The sequence below is a fragment of the Hylobates moloch genome, unplaced genomic scaffold (assembly GCF_009828535.3).
Source record: "Hylobates moloch isolate HMO894 unplaced genomic scaffold, HMol_V3 SCAFFOLD_19, whole genome shotgun sequence".
Taxonomy (NCBI): Eukaryota; Metazoa; Chordata; class Mammalia; order Primates; family Hylobatidae; genus Hylobates; species Hylobates moloch.
In genome coordinates, this window is record NW_026652294.1 from 60,777,743 (window position 1) to 60,797,661 (window position 19,919).

Here is a 19,919-nt window from a genome sequence, read left to right on the forward strand (position 1 = left end):
CCAGGTGACTCTTATTATCAGGTAAGCTTAAGAAACTCTAGGTTCTTGATTTCTTATTTCCATGAGTCCTGGAGGCAGATGTTTTGATAAGGGATGCACATAAAAATCACTGACAGAGCTTTTTAAAAATGGATTCTTTGGCCTTTTCCCAAACTAGCAAATCATCATATTCAGTTTCCTTTTCAAGAAAGTGGTAGTGAGATGCTGTGCTCCATTCTTTTGCTCCCGAAGCTGACAGCCTACTCCCCCCTGCTGTCAAGAATTACAGTTGTCTCCTGCCCTTAAGTGGAAGGCTGCCGTCACTTAGGCATACATGATAGCAGAGTAACATTCAACTGTCTGACCTGTAAGCGGTTAGCATTCAATGGGTCCTTAAAAAATAGCTTTGTTCTTTTCCTTGACAGCCCCTTTAACCAAGGGGCTCATAACTAGTCCCCAAAAGCTGGGCCTAGAAATTGCTGGTATGGCCTTGCAGCACTCTAAGTCTCTTCCACCAACCACCACCCAGAGTTCTAACGGCAGCTGTCTGCCTCCTTCTTCAGCATAACGTCCCTCCTTCATCACTTCCCCATCCCCGTGGGATGGAAGGCAGTCTGCATGTTTAGCAGTAGTTCTTAATCTGGCTAATGAAACACAGGCTTTAAAAGTGCCCACATACTGTTTCCTGGGATCTCAGTGAAAGAAAATAAAAGTGCCCACATATTAATAGTTTCATCCAGAACACTAGAAGCTATCTTGAAAATGAAGTGTTGGGCTAATCTCAATTTCCTAAATAATGTATGCAGAATAGGACTTGGCATGTTCCGGAATATATGTCGTGTACTATACACAGCCCCAGGGAAACTTCCATTCTAGATCATATCATTCTTATTGTCTACTGATTTATGGCCAAGAGAAACTGCGTGAAAATAACTATACTCCTAGAGTTTTCTCTTTAAGACCTATTAAACCTAGTAGACCCATTAGAAAAAGAAACGAAACCATTGCCCCACTGAATTTACTAATCATTTTAGTTCAGTTTAATTCTGCTTCTGTTTCCACTTCAGGCAGTTTGTTCCAATGATTTGACTTAGAAGAACAAGTGTTTTCTGGCAAGTTCAACTTCTAGTGGTGGTCCACTGAGTAATTTCCATACGTAAGGTTTTGTACTAAGGTATTAACTATACCTCAATAAAAATAAAGAATTCAAACAGTCCTGTATCTGGTGAGTGCATTAGTAATGGTCTCCAAAAGACTTCCTTAAATTAAGAGTAAGTTCTTCCTGGAATCTGCGGTCATGACACTTGTTTCATGTGACATTGACTCATAGTGAGATTACTGTATTTGGCACAAAGTCTTGCTGTTTTCACTTTGGGGTTATGGAACTAATATTAAAAAGGTTCAGTTGATACGAGTGCATCACATTAAACATAATGGAATGCTTTTCCTCCAAATATGGTCGAATGCATCTATGTCTCTTTCTGGACTCGCTATTCTGTATAGACCGTCTATTCAGCTATCTTTGTATCAAAACCATACTACCTTAATTACTGTAACTTTTTAATGTTTTATATCTAGAAAGAGTTAGTCCTCCAACTTTGTTCTTCTTTGAGAAAAAACCATCTTTTTGCTTTTCCACAAAAATTTTATGACAGGCTTAAAAGTTGAACTTGTCAGTTCTCGAACACATGGAAACAAACTTCCTGAGATTTTTGGTTGAAATTGCATTTAATAAACAGCTAGATTTGGAGGAAAATGATACCTTTACAAGACTGAGTTTTCCAATCTAAAAACACAGAATATCTTTCAATTACTTTCTCAAATATGTTCCACAATTTTCTATGCAGAGATCATGTACAATCTTGCTAGATTTGTATCTATGTTTTTTTTTTTATTTTTTTGAGACGGAGTCTCACTCTGTCACCCAGGCTGGAGTGCACTGGCGTGATCTCGGCTCACTGCAAGCTCCGCCTCCCGGGTTCAGGCCATTCTCCTACCTCAGCCTCCCAAGTAGCTGGGAGTGCAGGCACTCGCCACCACACCCAGCTAATTTTTTGTATTTTTAGTAGAGACAGGGTTTCACCGTGTTAGCGAGGATGGTCTCGATCTCCTGACCTCGTGATCCACCTGCCTCGGCCTCCCAAAGTGCTGGGATTACAGGCGTGAGCCACTGCACCCGGCCGGTTTTGATTTCTGATGCCTTTGTGAATGACATTTTTTTAATTGCATTTTTTCTGATTGCTATTGATATGTAGAAATAGATTTTTGTATATTCCTCATATCTAGTGATCCTATTAAATTCACTGATTTTTCTAATAGTTTATCTTTGGATTCTTTATGATTTTCTATAGTCACAATAATATCATTGGTATTTCTTAAAATTGCTTTAGAGAATTGATCTGTAATACTCTAGAACTCAGACAGCTAGAAAAAATATTTTCATGTTAGACTAGTTCACATACAGAACTTTGATATCGTTTGGCTGTGACTCCACACAAATCTCATCTTCAGTTGTAGTTCCCATAATCCCCACATGTCGTGGGAGGGACCAGGTGGGAGGTAACTAGTAATTGAATCATGGGGGTGGGTTTTCCCATGCTGTTCTCATGACAGTGAATAAGTCTCATGAGATCTGATGGTTTCATAAAAGGCAATTTCCCTGCACATGCTCTCTTGCCTGTCACTATATAAGACGTATCTTTGTTCCTCCTTCACCTTCCACCATGATTGTGAGGCCTCCCCAGCCATGTGGAACTGCAAGTCCATTAAACCTCTTCCTTTATAAATTACCCAGTCCTGGGTATTTCTTCATAGCAGTATGAAAATGGACTAATAGAAACTTAGTATATTTAATTACAACTATTCATGTTAGATTAGAAAATCTGGACTACTGGCCTCAGCACAAAATAATAGAAACGGCCCCTAATACACAAAGAACATGTTTATTTTCCTGGGAACTCAGAAAATACACATTCTGTGTGCCCTGCTGCTCCCCTATTCCCACGCACACCCCAAACATATATATCAAGAGAAAAGAATACTGGCTTTTTTTTTTTTTTTTTTTTTTTTTTTTTTTTTTTGGAGGCAGCGTCTTACTCTTGTCACCCTAGGCTAGAGTGCTGTGGCGTGATCTCGGCTTCCTACAACCTCTGCCTCCCAGGTTCAAGTGAGTCTAGTGCCTCAGTCTTCTGAGTAGCTGGGATTACAGGCATGTGCCACCACGTCCAGTTGATTTTTGTATTTTTAGCAGAGTCGAGATTTTTCCATGTTGGCCAGGCTGGTCTTGAACTCCTGATCTCAGTTGATCCAACTGCATTGGCCTCTCAAAGTGCTGGGATTACAGGTGTGAGCCACTGCATCTGGCCTAATACCGGCTTTCGATCAAACTATATTTCCATGTCTATTTCTTTATCTTCAATTATGAAAGAAAAAAAAAGAGGCTACTTGAAGAGATATATTTTATTTCCCCTTCCTAACATTATATTCTTCAGATGATATCACTTTTAACAATACATCATTTAGCATCTATGAGACCTAATTCTCCTTACTTTCTTCTCTCCCAAATTCTCCTCCTTCCTGGGGGTTACCAGGAAGGTCCCAATGTCCAGGCTAGCGACTTCCTTGCTGCTGAAACTTTTCCTACGTATAAAGAGATAGATACGAAGTTGGAGCCAGGTCTTGTTTGGCTGCATGAGAAAGCAATGGAGACTGAAACCAACCCCCATCCACCCATTGTTAGACCCAAAGAACTGACACAAAATGAAGGAGCAGAGCCTTTGGTTCTGTCTTCAGCAATATTTATTGGAAACAGCGATGCTTCCTGTGGTGAGAGTTTATACATTAAGCAGTAAGATTTGCCTTTCACTCCACATGATCCACTACTGCAGGTGGCACATCGGAAGCGGCACGTTAAACCTCTGAAAGAGTCTGTACAGCTAGATAAATAGAACTCTGGATACCTAACAGGACTTTCATGACTGATACAAATTAAAAAAAACACACTGATAAGCTTACACACAGCACTGTACACACAAAATGAAGATGATGGATAGAAAGGGCAGAAGTAAAAGTAGCGACTGAATTGGGGAAGAGTTTTGCATATGCAGCCATATACCTTAAACTGCTAAGCACAAAAATCATCTTTATTTAGTCCTCATTGAGGGCAGAATCTGCACAAATGATGTTCAAAGAACACAGGGTAAAAGTGGAAAGGAAAGGTATTTACTGTTTCTCAGTCTACGAACTAGTGGAAAGATGGTTACTAGTGATTTCTTCCTTGTGTCTCTGTGCCAAATGGATTCATGAAACATGTAATTCATGAATAAAACTGAAGTGAAGATATTTGTTCCCCCTTCCCTGTGCCCTTCAGAAATAGCCTAAATACATACATAGTTTCTGTACAGCAAGAAATTTAAGCTTGGATACCAGATTTCTTCCCAATTCCTCATAATAGAGAATTTCTTTTCAGCCCCTCTCACAATAACGCTGATTAACTGTCTTACTGAAAAAGAATTTGGAATTACCGCTCTGGCTTTAATAGCAAGGAGGGAAGAAAACTGGCTATACCTCAGAAATAGCCTTAAGTGTGAGGAGCTGAGATGCCTATTTGCAGAGAATGCTTTGAACCCACAATTAACACTTTTCTATGGATGCATTAAGAGACAAATTCATTCAGATCAGGAGACAATTTGCTGGTGAGGGAAGGCTTACTTTGACAATTCCATGACTCACATATTTGGGAAGGGACAGTGTGAAAGCAAAAGCTTTCTCCTCTTTGCATGGAGACATGCAAAGAGACCTTCAGATGGCCCCTGGGGTGGTAGACAATATCTTCGATGGGATGTTTTTTCTGTGATGTGGCTCATGGTCATATTCTAAGAAACCACAGCCTCCTGAGAACTGTGTAAACAACAGTTCTGTGACTACTGGCTGGTCTCAGATGATGTTTTTAAAAGCACATGCCATGCCCACCAGGCTAAAAGGATATCATCCATCACCATGACTCCTGTGGGAGCCCACAAGTCAACCAAAGTCACTTGGTGGGGCTGGATGACGTGGACCACTGCGGCCTGCACTTGGGATGTGTTATAAGCAGCATTACCAAAGCAGTGGTTAACCGTAACTATCTGGGTCAAGAGGAGGCGAGCCAGCCAGCATAACATCCTAATGGGGCAGGGCAACCAGAATTTCCACATAATTGATGGGGAAGAAGCCTGAATGGCCATGCAGCATCCCCTCATACCAGTTCTCATCAATTTGGTTAGTGAGCGTGATGATATCACCCTCTTTAAATCCCAACTCCCCTTCATTTTCAGGTTCAAAGTCGTACAGAGCTCGGCAGCAGGGCTGATCCATTTGGACACCTGGGAGTAAGAGCAGGAGAGAAGAGAAGAACACAAAAGGATAAGGGGTATTTAACTCACAGAATCTGCTGCCTGCTGCACCCACCTGGATTGCTGCTCCCCGTCTTTCCTCCCTCATTCCTCTTCCTGTTGAAGCTGGTTCTTGCTAGTGGACCTCACTTTTCACTGCACTGGGCATCTTGCCCTCTACCAGTCCTCAGAAGCTTTCTTGGACCTTTGGAAGTTGCTGTATATTCCTGTTTCTGTTTCTAGTATGAAAAACGGTCACATCTATTCTTGTGATACATACAACACAGTTCATTAAAGTTTGCCTTCATGATAATACCCAGAAATAGGAGGGACAATGACTTAAGAAGAACATAATGATGTAGGTTAATAACACAGCATGGGAAGAATTCTCTCATCTGAACACTTTAAAACCTTTGCATATCTGAAAAAGTATGGTGAATTACATGGAGAATGCTTCTGAGTAATAGTTCGGTTATCACTCTTTAAAATGATAACCCCAGCCTCTAGAAAACTGCTGTAATGTGTTGAAAACAGAATAATATAAAACACTGAGTTCAAGTTTTCACTTTCTGTGACCTTGCACATGGTACTTCACTCAGTTTCACTGTCTGAAATTGGATGTAACAGTAGGACTTACTTCACATTACTACTGTGGCTACTAAATGAGATTATGTAAAAAATTATGTAATTTATACTTGGTAAACTATTGCATATATAAATATATGCGGTGCACTGGAGCTATGGCATACAAAAATAATGTACTCTACCTTGAGTAAAATAATGAAGGATGAAATCGTATCTTAAGAGGGATCTATTCCAAATGACCCACTGTATTAATATTACATGCATACACATGTAGATACAGACTCAGACAAGTGCACACAGCTCCCATGCCATCTAGGTGGCTGGAAAGGAAACAACGTAATTTATTTTTTTATTTAGAGAAAGAAGCAAATTACTGAGTCTCCAGATGAAAAGTGAAATATATGGCTGGTTTTCAGACAGGGAGAAGTACAGCTATTCACAATTTCTGTGACTAGTCCTGGTGGCCAGCTCCAGGAGCCACAGCTGCTTATGCCATGCCCTGAAGTGCTGAGCGCAAAGGACAGAGAGTGCCACCTGCCGGCTCAGACCTCACTTTTTTTCTTAATAAGTCTCCTGAGAGCATCTTATAAAAAGTTTTCTACAGTAGAACATCAAGCACTGGGGATACAGGAAAAATAAAAGAAAGCTGCCTATCTCTGACATCCACATCCAGCGTAAGACAGTTCCCACTTCAAACAAGCAAATGTGGGGGTTGAAAATGTCTCCTGCACAGGCTGTTGTGTAATCTGCGTGTAGGAGTGGAGAACAAGCGTGACAAGGTAAATAATGCTCTATTAGGTATACATCGATATTCCTGAGATAAAATGTCATCTAGCTTTTATTATATCAACCCCAGTGCCACAGCATGATAAAGTGATCAGAGGTGAGGCATGGGAAAGAAAACCCAGCAAGTGTCGAGTTTCAAAATATCTTCTTCTGCAAATATATTTAACCATATGCTTCTGTGACTCAAGAAATCCAGCTCATCAGTACATTTCTGGAGCCACTTGCTGTCTGTGGGTTATATGTGAATGCATATGGGGACACACTGTCCAGGGGCATTCACTGTCATACAGGCTGGATTCAGAGCGAACAGGCAGGAGAAAAGATGACACTCGCAGACCAAACTGACAAGGAAAGGCGATTTACGACCACAAAGGAGGGTCAAAATAAAACGTCTTCGTGTGTGCTGATGATTGACAGAGAAAATGGGATATACAAAGAAAGTTTTATAGAGAGGAATGAAAAGGAAGGAAAGAAAAGGTAAATAAAAAAAAAGACAAAAGGATTCCTTTAACAGAGTTTCTACCTGACAAACCACTGCATAAGAAATGTATTACTGCATATTTCCTATGCAGCCAGATTGGACTATTCCTAAAATTTCTGGAAGAGTGCCAATGGATATGCCAAGGCCTATGCAATAGGATCTGCAGTCTCAGCTCTTACCTGAAGGTTTGGGAGTGCCTGTGTGGGAGAGACCCCCATTGGGCTGAGTACTGTCTCCAGTTGGAAACTCCAGGCTCATTCGTGGTTTAGGTTGATATTCCCTTCTAGGCTGAGATGAAGCCTGTCTTATTCTGCAGTAAAAAGAAAAGTGGTGGAAAGGTTATGTAGCCAGTCAAGAAGTAAAATGCAAAGCAAATATAAAGATTCAGGAAATGCTTGGGTCACCGACCATGCTACCATGATGAAGTGTGGGAAATCAAAAAAGGACCCTTAGTTTTCTTGTACGTGTATGTCTGAGATTTTGGTGATGTCCCTTTACGGGGCCATGTCCTCACTGTCTTCATTCTCTCTCTCAATCCCTCACTTCCTCTCTCATTTATTCAGAGTGCTTTATCCAAATACGCACTGTGCTAGGTACCAGGAACACAAAAATGCATTAAAACACAGTTCTTGTACACAAAGGATAAATGCTTGAGGGGATGCATACCCCATTCTCCATGATCTGATTATTATGCATTGCATGCCTCTATCAAAACACCTCATGTATCCCATAAATATATACACCTATGTACCCACAATTTTTTCAATTTGAAAAAAGACACAAACAGATTATGGTCTGTAAGGGAGACAGAACACAAACAATTGATTACCATAAATTTTAGTAAGCACTGTCAGAGATATCTACAAAGTGCCACAGGAACACAGGGGTGTGGTTGGGGGTGAAGGTGGGAAGGAGTCTACCTCTCCATAAGGAAGCTGGAGGAGGTTAAACGAAAGAACTAAAAGATACAACGGAGTTGTTTCCAGATGAAAATGTGAAAGGGAGCTATTCTATTTAGAACATGAGAAGGTTTGGACAGAGGGAAGGAGGAAATATACTGTGTGCTCTGAGAAGAATGAGCAGTTTGAGATATAGGGAGGAGGAAAGGAAAGAGGGAAGACAGAAGGAAATTGGAAAGGTATGGCTAATAATTGTCTTCTACACACCCCTAAATATTTTCCACAGTTTCAGTTATTCAATAAACAAAGTATGTAAGCGATTTGCAAGGGAGGGCGAGGGTTTAGGGTCTGGTAACTGTAGAATGATACTGACTTTGAACATATTTCAGAGGAAAAAAAGGAAAGGGCTCCCTTCATGCTCAAGAGACATTACAAAGACACATAATACTTCTTTAGTATTTTGAAGTATACGGTTTTAAAACCTTTCTGGAGGCTTCAGCATTACATAAATTTCCACAAGGGTGCGCCAAAGGAAAATGCTCAATTAAACCATGAATCAAAGAAAATACTGAGATGAGATCAGCCTGAGGGAAAACAACGAAAACAGGTGTGGAATCGTATGATTGGTGTCTTCTTCATGCAGGCAGCCATGTGATCAGCTGTGAGAGTCTAATCTGGCCATGTGGCCTAAGAAAAAAGCCTGCTGAGGTGACCCTTTGAGGTATACATGTTCAGCAAAATCATCCTGTTTAATCTGGCTAAATTAAAATAACACATATTATCGGGCCACTGGTATATAGCCACACAGGCTGTGCCCCACAACTCCATGGAGCCACATTCACACAGTAGTTTCCTACCACTACAGCCCTGCTGTGAGGTACATCTAATGAGGTGAAAGCAGCGCTCTCTGATGGCAGAGGACTTGACCACCATTCAGAGAAACACAAGATGTGAAAAGAAACAGACTTTCAAACAGGTTATGGCTGACTGTGAACTCCACTCGTACCACTGAGTGACTCTGGGCTAGTTACTTCACCTCTCTTAGCCTCAGTTTACTCATCTGTTAGTCGAGGCTAAAAACACTTAGGTTACAGGGCTGTTATACGATTGATGATGATATATATCCAGTACCCACATGGAATAACTGCTCAGCAAATGGCATCCATTATCAGCAGTAGCATCCTGGTGTTCCACCTGTGGCAGCCAAAATATAATCCAAGTATCGATCTCTCATAAACAGAAAATTAGATTCAACAGAACAACGTAAAACAAAGCACAAGAAAAAACAAAATCAAAACAATCCACAAGGCGCCTGTGTAGGATAAGCAGGAATTTTAGCAGACGTCTGTCTCCAAATGTATTCTATGATTTCCATTTCTTTATACATCATTTTATAGCAATAAAATGCAAATGTGAAACGCAGGGAACTGTAGAATACCTTTCTTCCAGTCTGACCGTGACTTGCTGCAGGATCTGGACTGCCTGCTTGTGGTATTCCAGCTGAGCTTGCACAAGTGCAGAGAGCTGGCTCACTTGTTCAATCTGCAGATTGATGGGAAAATCATGCCTTAGTTTACACGTTACCATCCTTAAACAGCCACTACTGTTTCATACATACAACAGGGCTGCCCTCAACACACAGCCCCTGGTTGGTGGTGCTGATGACTGTGTGATAAGCCAACTAAGACAGATAGTTCTGCAGGTTTCAAGTCCATCAAGGATAGAAGAAAGCATCCTTATGCTTAGAATCATGCATATCAGTACCATGAGAAGCAACATGGGTAACTCTCAGGAAGACCATATAGCTCTAAAGAGTCTCATGCTTAGCTACAATCTTGTATTTGGGATTTGACTTCTTTTATTGATTTCCTATAGAAAAGAAGGTACACTGACCAAAGGACTCTTTGTTCCCTATACTTTTCATGCTGTGAATATTGGTACTGTTAATTAAAATGTGACAGCATCTCACATAATGTACCTGGAGAGGTGACATGGTATGACAGAAAATCTTCTGTGCTCTATGAGCCTCATCTGTAATGTAAAAGGGTTAAATCAAGTGACATCTTGAGTTCATTCTTGCTCTAATATTCTAAGCTTGATTTCTCTTGATTTTATGTTTCACATTATGATCCAGCTGGGTAGCAGCCTCGAAGTCAACAGAGGCAGTGTTGTCCCATGAATCTGGGGATAGGGAGGGGTGCTGTGTTGCAGGGAAGGAGCACTGTGATTTGGAGCACCCCTCATGCCCACAGTATTCCTCTCCAGGAGTTAGGTGGACACAAGTTGTTTTACATAAACAAAAACCTACGCTGTCTCCAGGTGGTAGGAAAGTCTGGATATGTTCAACACGCTTCCCCTGCCACAGTCAGGAGTAAGGCAAGTAGGCAATGTGATGGTTACTTTTAGGTGACAACTTGACTAGATTAAGGGATCCCCAGATAGCTGGTCGAGCATTATTTCTGGGTGTGTCTGTTAGGGTGTTTCCAGAGGAGAATGGCATTCACTCAGTAGACTAAATAAGGAAGAGCTGCCCTTCCCTATGGGGGTGGATACCATCCACTCAGCTCAGGACCCAGATAGAACAAAAAGCAGAGGAAAGGCAAATTTGTTCTCTCTCTCTTCTAGGGAAGGGACACCCATACGCTCCTGTCTTTGGACGTCACAGCTCTAGGCTTTCTGGCCTTTGGACTCTGGGACTTGCACCAGTACTACTGATGCCCCCTGCTCCACAACTGAGTTCTCAGGCCTCTACTGAATTATACATACATCACCAGAAATATCCTTTATCTTCCCACTATTGATAAGTGAGATGGTCCCTGACTTTACGATTTGTAGGCTTTATGATGGTGCAGAATTGATATGCACTCAGTAGAAACCATACTTCAAGTACCCATACAACCATTCTGTTTTTTTCCTTTTAACGCATTATTCAATAAATTACATGATACATTCAAGACTTTAACCCCATCATAAGTTAAGGAGCATCTGTACTTTAAGATTCATTAGCAGACGAGAATCTAGTTAAATCAAACTACAGGAATGCAGAAAAAACTTTTCTATTTCTCAGTCTACTTTATCACTGACAATTATTTAAAATAAATAACTATCTACTGAAGTTCTTATCACATAGTGTAATCAGATATTAATGCTTTTAAGGGTTATGGCCTTTAACACATTAATGTTGTGCCTCGATGATAAGATTAAATTGAAAACCACAGGAGTCACTTACATCCATCTCCAAGAGATTGAACATGCTTGACTCAGCAATTTCCTTAGACTCATCAAATTTCTCTAGAGCTTGACGAAGCTCTTCATCTGGAATCTTGCCTTGTCGTTTCTTCTTATAATCAAAATCCAGGCGTCGACCCTCCAACTTCTTTAGATGATGCTGAAAAAGTCAAGGGCAGGAATAGGCTTTGAAAGGGCTTATGGAAAAGGCTTATTTGAGCTCACTTCTCCACCACGTCCATTAACTTCCAAATTAAGATAGGCTAAGTTTTAAAATACAACGTCACCAGAGAAATAAAGAAATATGCATCAATGGGGCCAATGCTTTCAAAGGCTAAATATGGGGGAATATCTTTAAAAATAATTAAGAACAAAAGATAAATTATAGGAAATATCAGTGCCCTTTATTTTCTGGCCTTGTCAGGCCAAAGCCAAGCTGGACTAAGCCATTCCAGACCATGACAGAAACAGAGAAGGAATGCACACGCTCTATACACGATGAAAGGACACACTCACAGGCCCCACAGTCCCTATCTTCAAGAGAAATGGTATCTCATGAGAAGCCAGAGGAAAAACACTTTCCTTGAAATTAAGTGAGATAGAAATGGCATTCTTGCTTTTCAAATCATCCAGTCTGTTAGAATCACATAAGTTGCTCATCACAATACGGATTCCTGAGCTCTTGAATCGATATCTAGGGTGGGGGCCTAGGAATCTACATCTTAACACTTGCCCCAGCTGACTGATGCAGCTGTCACCAGATAAACTAAATCCAGTGATTTAGTTTAAGCCTCCCACTTGACATATAATTGAACTCAAGAACAAAATCTCACTTGGAAGGGACCTTCGAAGGGATTATATCTAATGCTCCATGCCGAGCTTCAATCCCCTCTCTGCACCATCCCTAGTAGATGGCTGCCCAGGCTCCACCCATCATCTCTAGTGACCAGGTAGCAAAGTAGTTTTCCAAAGCTAAAAAGTATTTTTTTTCCCCGATAGCTAGTCTTTCACGGCTAATGGATGAAGGAAAATCCTGGATTTTCCCTTGTTACTAGGTATGTATGGAGCACAATGAAAGGAAATGAAAACAAAGTAGGGAGTGGTTAAAAAAAATGAAAAGGAAAGGAGGAAGAATAATATTCTAGACCTTCCCTCACATTGCATCCCCTGCCCCTCAGTCCATGCCCTGATCCAAACTAAATGCTCGTTTGGAAGCAACCTTCTTTTTTAAACATTTGAACTTACAGTCAGCTATAGGGTACAGCATTGGAGTCAGAGTTCTATTTTGGATTTAGGGTGAGTCTGTCACTTACTAACTCTATAATCTTGAGCAAATGGTACTGTTAAAGGAGATTTAAGCTAGAATAAGGAGGAGGAGGCCCTAGTTCAAGTTACGGCAATCCATTTTACACCCAACAAAGTTTCAAAAAAGCTCAACAAATATTTGTTAGATAAAAAAAAGTGAGCAAACATTCCACACTCAAAGACATATGAACTTTATTTATTATAAATAGCTCGACTGCTCTACATGTTTTAGAAAGTGGCTAGTTGGTATTCTTCCTCAATCCTAACAACCATTATGAAAATATAATATAAAAACATACGCATGCATCTAATTTCTGGACTTGGAAAAAAATTAAAAAATAAAAATATGTGCTTATAGAGTGATAGAATAACTATTTATTTAAGCTAACAACTAGTACAACTAACATTTTAGTGGGTGAAATCAGCCCAGCAAACCATAGAATAATTAACAAAACTGTGTATTCTTAGGAAAAGAATATTATCCTCTGGAGAAAAAGTCTGAAAAAAACTAATTCAATATGAAAATCAAACATAGAGAAGCCAGAGACACCTCTCATGAGTGGCACAGTCATAACAGGCTGAAAAGTATCACATTTCTGGTTTCTCTCATTTTGTCTTACTGGGTTGTTTTGTAATTAACGTGCCCAGAGCTGACAACACACAGGGTAAGCTAAAAAAACGTTTTCTAAGAAAAAAGGCATCTGCATCTGTATGATTTCAATTGCCCACTTTCCAGAAGACTCACTGTACATACTTGAATTTCCCTAAGATCTTTGTCATGAAGATTCTGAAGAGGGTCAATGAAGTTCTGCTTCACTTCTATGTCCAAAGAGTCTTTGACCTCCGACAGTTCCCGCATGGCCTCCCCGACCTCACCAAGCGCTGGGCCTAGGAGAGAATAAATCTCTTTCATGTTACAGAATAAAGATGAAATGCACTCACAATAACAGGGCCATTCACAGATGAAAACCCAAAGGATTACCACTTGTCTTCTAAAGACAACAGACAAGAGAGAATGGGTATCTTCAGCTCACTCCAGGCAACAGACTCAATGCCCCCTAAGAGGGTAAATACCTCTCATCAAGAATGTAAGTTACTTTTTCCTTTAAGAAGCAATTTAGGAAGCACTCTGCCCTCTCTTGTAAATACCAGCTTTCCCTAATATGGGACTAGCTTAAGGCAAATCTATTTAGCAGAAGCAAGTACCAGAAATAGCAGGGTTCAACCAGGAAGGAGATCCCACATCACAAGGGGGTGAAAATAGAAGATGTTGGGTGTGGTAGCTGAGTGTTGGGGGAGACAGGGTGAAGGAATAAATCATGTCTCACCTTGGGCAGTAGAACTAGGTACCATATACAAGTGAGCAAAGATCTATGAAAAAGCCCATGAGGCAGGGCTTTGAATCATGCTGACTGTGCCTGCTCACTCTGCTTCAATACTCAATGACTGCCAGAAACACCCAATAGAAAGTGCCGAGGAGGCATCTCGATATGTCAACCAAAGCTGTGGTAAAGACTGAGGTCTTACGGGGGGGGTGGGGGGGGTGGGAAGAAAACTTGTAAGATAAATCACATTAGAGCAGATGAAATAATTCTGAAAACAAACTTTTGGCCCATGTATATAAGATCTAAAATTGAAAACCAAAATATAAAATGATTTGACCGATTCCCTACAGAATTTCTTACCAGCACCAAAATCCCCATGGACAAATGAAAGAATTACAATGTGAGGAAGCACTTGTTACCAAAGTTGCAATCATCTCCAAGCTCTCTTCCGAATTTGAGCATGGCCTCCGCCAGCAGCGCCTCTGCCTGAGGATAGCCTGGCCCCTTCTCCTGGCCACGGATTTTTGACATGGTGTTGATCATGCTGAGCTTAGCTCTGGAAGCTGAAGGTGGAGAGAGAACAAACTTTCAGAGCAGGCAACGTGACACTGTGGAAACAGGGCTGGATGGAGGATCAGGTCTCAAAGCGGCCTACAAAGTAGCTCAGCTACTCATAAGTGTACCTTCAGTACGCTCCAGTGTTCTCTCCATCGGTCAGTCTAATCAATCACTTTTTTAAAGTACTTAACTCTCCCTTTCCCTTAAGATCTTATAATGAATTACAGCAACACTGTTCTGGGTGAAGCAGGATTACAGGCTCAAATCCTATCGCTGTGTGCCCTTCCCCATCCTCCCTTCATTGTGGTGGCCCCTGCAGTGACTCTGTGGAGCTGGATGCTTCCATGGAGAGCTTTTTAGAAACTCTCCGATTATGTGATGATCTCTAAATTTTATTCTAGTTTTATAGTTCAATTCTAGGAGTCTAAGGATTGAAGTAAGGAACCAATGGTAAATTCTTGCAGAGTGGGCCTTATGCCTTGTTTCCCTTATACCATGTATGAAATAGAACTATTTTCAAAATCATTTCTCAACTAAGATTCCGATGGCAAACAGACCCATGAAGAGCAAAAATACTGTGTTTATTTAAAAGACTTAATCATTTCTCTAGCACATAACTAGAGAAAATTAGTTTTCTGCCTCAAAGAGAACATTTCAATTCCTCTTTCTTTGCTTTTGTTTTTATAAAAGAAGTTGCCGAGAAAGCAATTCCAGTGTTAGTGGCGAAAACAGCTTTATTAAAAAAAATTGTTAAAGCCTATGACTTAATTGACGCTCGGATACCTCGGTTCCTCAGGTTCAAAATTAGAGTTGGGATTACACATTAACCTAAGACTATACCCCAAATCCCATCTTCATGGAAACCCCAGATAGAATCACAGCTTAAGGTACTTCCAGCATTCAGTGGCTGACAATCTTGACATTTATTTCACAAGGCTTTTATTTAAACTTTGAGTCTTAGAGGCACTGAATAGAGATGAGAAAAGTTATCAGGAGAGGACATCCTGCAACCCTGTCCCAGGGATATTACAATGAGCAAGACAATAATGGTCCCCACTTTCACAAAGTTTATAATGAACTGAGGGTAGCGTCTATTTTAAAATTAGAGTGAAGTATATATGCCAAGTGCCTTGATGGAGGATTGAGGAGAGTCCCAGATATATGGCACTGTCCTCGTCTGTGGGTGAGGGGCATTGTAAAGGATTCCTGGAGGGAAGGATCTTTAAGTTTAGAACCAAACAGTATGTAGCAGTTAGTCAGGCTAACAGCACATGTAAAGGCTGGTGGTGACTGGAAAAATATAAAATTCACTTCTTATTTGCTTTTTCATATAAAAGGGATCATATGTTAAGTTTGAAAAATAGAAAATGCAGGCTAAGTGTGGTGGCTCGTGCCTATAATCCCAGCATCTTTGGTGCCCAAGGCAGGAGGATCATTTGAGGCCAGAAGTTTGAGACCAGCAAAGCAACATAGCAAGACCTCATTTCTACAAAAAAATTTAAAAGTTAGCAGGGTATGGTGGTGCCCTCTCAATTACTAGGGAAGCTGATGTGGAAAGACTGCTCAAGGCCAGGAGTTGGAGGCGGTAGTGAGCTATGATGGTACCACTCCACTCGGGGTGACACAGCAAAGAACCTGTCTCTTTTTTAAAAAGAGAAAATGCCACAGAACCATTTTTAAGGGAACAATATCATTATTTTCTGCAGTGAGTCATATCTGAGATCCAGGAAGGACACAGTCCCAGCACTCAAGGTGCTCACAATATAGTGAGGAGTAAGATAAACAGTGGCAACAAGTATGATAAATATTATCATGGCTGATATCATGGTACTAGGGGGACACTGAAGAATGACAGCACGAATAAAATGAAAACGGTGCAAATAAAATAAGCCACACCTAAAACACACAGAATGAATAGAAGGAAAGGAGAAACAGAGTAATGAAACCACAAGAGTTAATCCCTACAAATCCTATTCAGGCCATTTTACATTTAAGGATGCATTCCTTTTATAAAAGCTGGATGTGGTAAGTGCTTATATCTTGGCTCTATTAAGGGCTGTCTCCAGGTAAGTAATTCTAAACAGTTTAATACATTGTGGCTGATTTTCAAATACATCATTTTGAATGTTGTTCTATTATGAAGAGCTTTATTCTTTTACTAAGAATATCTTGGATATGTTCTATATTTTCATAAGAAGGAGAAAGAATGCCATCTTCTACTAGCTTATCTACTTCAAATGATTAAAAAAGCCTATTAATCCACATATCTGAAGAGATTAGCTTTTAAATTCATTCACAAATTTATTACATATTAAGAATCTTGGGTTAATGAAACTTCTTTTTTTTGTTGTTTTTTTTGTTTGTTTGTTTGTTTGTTTGTTTTTAATTTATTTATTATACTTTAGGTTTTAGGGTACATGTGCACAATGTGCAGGTTTGTTACATATGTATCCATGTGCCATGTTGATTTCCTGCACCCATTAACTAGTCATTTAGCATTAGGAAACTTCTGTGTTATTAAAAATATCATCAGACTTCCGAATTAACCATCTTTAAATGTTAACATAATTGTCTTTAAATGATTGTTTAAAACAGTACTTTAAGAAACTGAGAGTGAGCTTGGAAAATACAAATTTAAAGCACTCAAATTCCTATTATATACTCTCAACCTGGATTGCTTTACCAAGTTGTATGTGCCCTTAGAGATCTATGTCCCTTCTCTTCTAAACATACCTAACTCCTCTCCTTCAAACTCTTATGAATCTACTTCTAGGTGATTCCCAGAAGGAAATGTATTGGGTGAACTAAAACAGCAGGAAGTAAAATTAGGATGACCATAAAAGGCTGACCTATTCCCAAAAGGGCCCTACTGTTTTGTCCTCTGCTAAAATGAGTAGTTTCTTTTTTGACCTTAAAATTTATGCTGTCTTTTAAGGAAGACAAATGGGGGCAGTTGAGGCTCAATCTTAACTCCCAACTCTAAAGCATAATCTGTAGCATCCCTGAACAAGCTTTCTAATTCTGGGAACAGCCAAAGGGAGGTCTAAGCTCTGCTGAGAATAAAATGGAAGCTCTGCTAGCCCTGCCTATTTTCCTCTGACCTAAAAGCAGTGTTCATGTGAGTCACTGCCTGGTCTGTCCTACAGCTACTTATCTAGTGTGGCAACTAGCTGAGGATACTGTAAACTCAGTACTTCTGCTAAATCTTAGTTTTTATTTCCTAATGCAAACAAACAAACAAACAGAAAAACCACTAGGTCTTGCTTTCCATGGAAAACAGCAGAGTCCATTAAAATGAACATTAGCTTTGAGCGCATACAGACATAGCTAAAAATCCAGGCTATAAATCTTGCTAGTTAGCTGTGAATCCCTGAGAAATCTCTCATTCATAAGACGTTATCAGTGTTCAATGATAAACAGCAAAAACCAGCACAGACAACACAATAAGCACTGGATACTGGGGAAAATATTCTTTCTTTCCCCCTTCAGGCTCTCCTGTCTGAGTGTGTGTTCTGGAATGCTCTACTGACAACTTGGTTGCACAGAGAACTGTACTGCCCAGAGTCCCTTCCTTGCGTGTTTCCATGGACAAAAGTCAGAATTGGTCCAAAGTGAAGTTGTGCAAGATTTGGGAGGTGAAGTTGAAGCAGCAGCCCTAATACTATGAAGGCTGGCATTAGTTAGAGGGGGTGACAGAAAGATGCAGAGGTGCCTGTGGGTTCCAGTTTTTCCTTGCTCTTCCCCACTGTATGCTGAATTACTTCATTTAAACATTTTAATTTTTTATAAAATGCTTCTGTATACATCATTTTTTCAAACCCTTAGGTAAAGCTTTCCTGTTCAAAAGTACCATGACCGCCCACTGTGCTTTCGAATGGCACTAGAGGCTGCTGATACAATCTGATCACACCACTCACTCTGTGGGGTCTCATAGGATGGTTTGAGAGCAGGTCTCCTTGGCACCAGGCCTGCTTTTCCCTCACACTAATTAAATATTAATGATTCTGAGGCTACCACTGAGTCTTTTCATTTCTCCTGACTCCATTTTGTAAAGTACAGAAGAGTACAGTTCCACTTCTCAGGTAGACTAAAAAGCTATATGGTTTGCCATCATTCACTCCAATCTTCCCTTACGAATCTGGCCCTTTGGAAGCACTTCCTTCTTAAATTATGCCATGAAAATCTGCTTTATGTGAGGATGACAAAAAGTGATCACATGCTCTCCAAGAATCAGAAAAAAAGCCTTTTATTTTCCCTGAAAAAGAGAGTTCCCAAGCTAAATCATGAGTCCCACACCAAGGAGTTTAAAAAAGATTAAATTGATTAAAATCAATAAGTAGGTTACACTGGAAACAATTATGCATTCCCTATACAGAAGAAATGTGAAGTTTCACTGCCTGGTTGAATAGTCATTTACCAAAAATCTATTTTTAAAAGATTTTCTCTGTGATAAAGTGAGCAAAAGAAATATTCATGAAGCACCTATAATGTGCAAGTGCCATGTCTAGGGAAACTCTGAAAGAAGTGAGGTGCAGCCTCTGCTCTTAAAAAGCTTATTATCCAGGTGGAGAGTCAGAGCGCTCACTCACTGCTTTGAGGCAGAGTGTGGGCAAGGCTGTAATGTATTGATATTTACACTGCAGGAGACACAGCAACAAATTCCACCTGAAAGAGTAAGGCCGGGGAGGCTAATGAACAGGTGATGCTCGAGCTGGGCTTTCTGAAAGAGTGAACCGTAAAGAGAGAGACCTGGGAAAGGCCATTCTAGGTACCTGGAGAATCTGAGTAAAGTATACAAAACAGAGATAGATCAAGTGTTCAGAGCTTGAAACAACCAGAACTCTCAAATACTGCTGGGAGGAGGATAAATTGGTAGAAAATTCTGGAAAACAATTTGGTAGTGTTTACTAAAGCTGAATAGACACATACCCTGCAACCCAGTAACTCCACTTCTAGGTGTATATCCAACAGAAATGTGTACATGCATAACAGACATGTACAAAACTGTGCTATTCAAAATATCTAGAAAATGGAAACACCTAAATAGCTCATCAGTGGAGAAAAATGGACAAATAAACTATGCTATGTTCTCACAAGGGAGTTCTACAGAGCAATGAGAATGAAAGAAGTAGAACAAATAGAAAGATGAACAAAATAAGCCAGATCAAAAGAATACATGTTCTATGATCATATTTCAGTTACAAAACAGATAAAAATGTATAGTGTTAAAGGTCAGGGCAGCTAGCATCTGTGGAAGGAGCTTTTTGGATGTTGACAATGTTCAGTTTCTTGAACTATGTACCTTTAAACAGAAGCATCAGTTTATAATAGTTCATTGAGCAACATACTTTTGATATATGTGTTGTACTTTTTGTATGTTACAGATCAATAACAAATTCAG

At 40.1% G+C, this 19,919-nt stretch overlaps 1 protein-coding gene across 3 annotated transcripts in view; it reads right to left on the reverse strand.

Annotated features, from left to right (window-relative positions):
* Positions 1–3,087: 3,087 nt before the first annotated feature.
* The window catches only part of SH3GL2 (SH3 domain containing GRB2 like 2, endophilin A1), a 251,888-nt gene continuing 235,056 nt past the window's right edge, over positions 3,088–19,919 (reverse strand). For 2 of the 3 annotated variants that reach the window (XM_032139065.2, XM_032139066.2), the window contains exons 4-9: positions 14,380–14,523; positions 13,390–13,523; positions 11,332–11,490; positions 9,541–9,644; positions 7,383–7,513; positions 3,089–5,342 (exon numbers count right to left, since the gene is read on the reverse strand). In XM_032139065.2, coding sequence (XP_031994956.1) covers positions 5,143–5,342; positions 7,383–7,513; positions 9,541–9,644; positions 11,332–11,490; positions 13,390–13,523; positions 14,380–14,523 — 872 coding nt within the window. In that variant the 3' untranslated portion in view covers positions 3,089–5,142. Of the gene's footprint in view, positions 5,343–7,382; positions 7,514–9,540; positions 9,645–11,331; positions 11,491–13,389; positions 13,524–14,379; positions 14,524–19,919 lie in introns of all 3 variants that reach the window. The other variant, XM_032139063.2, reaches the window with a different exon arrangement.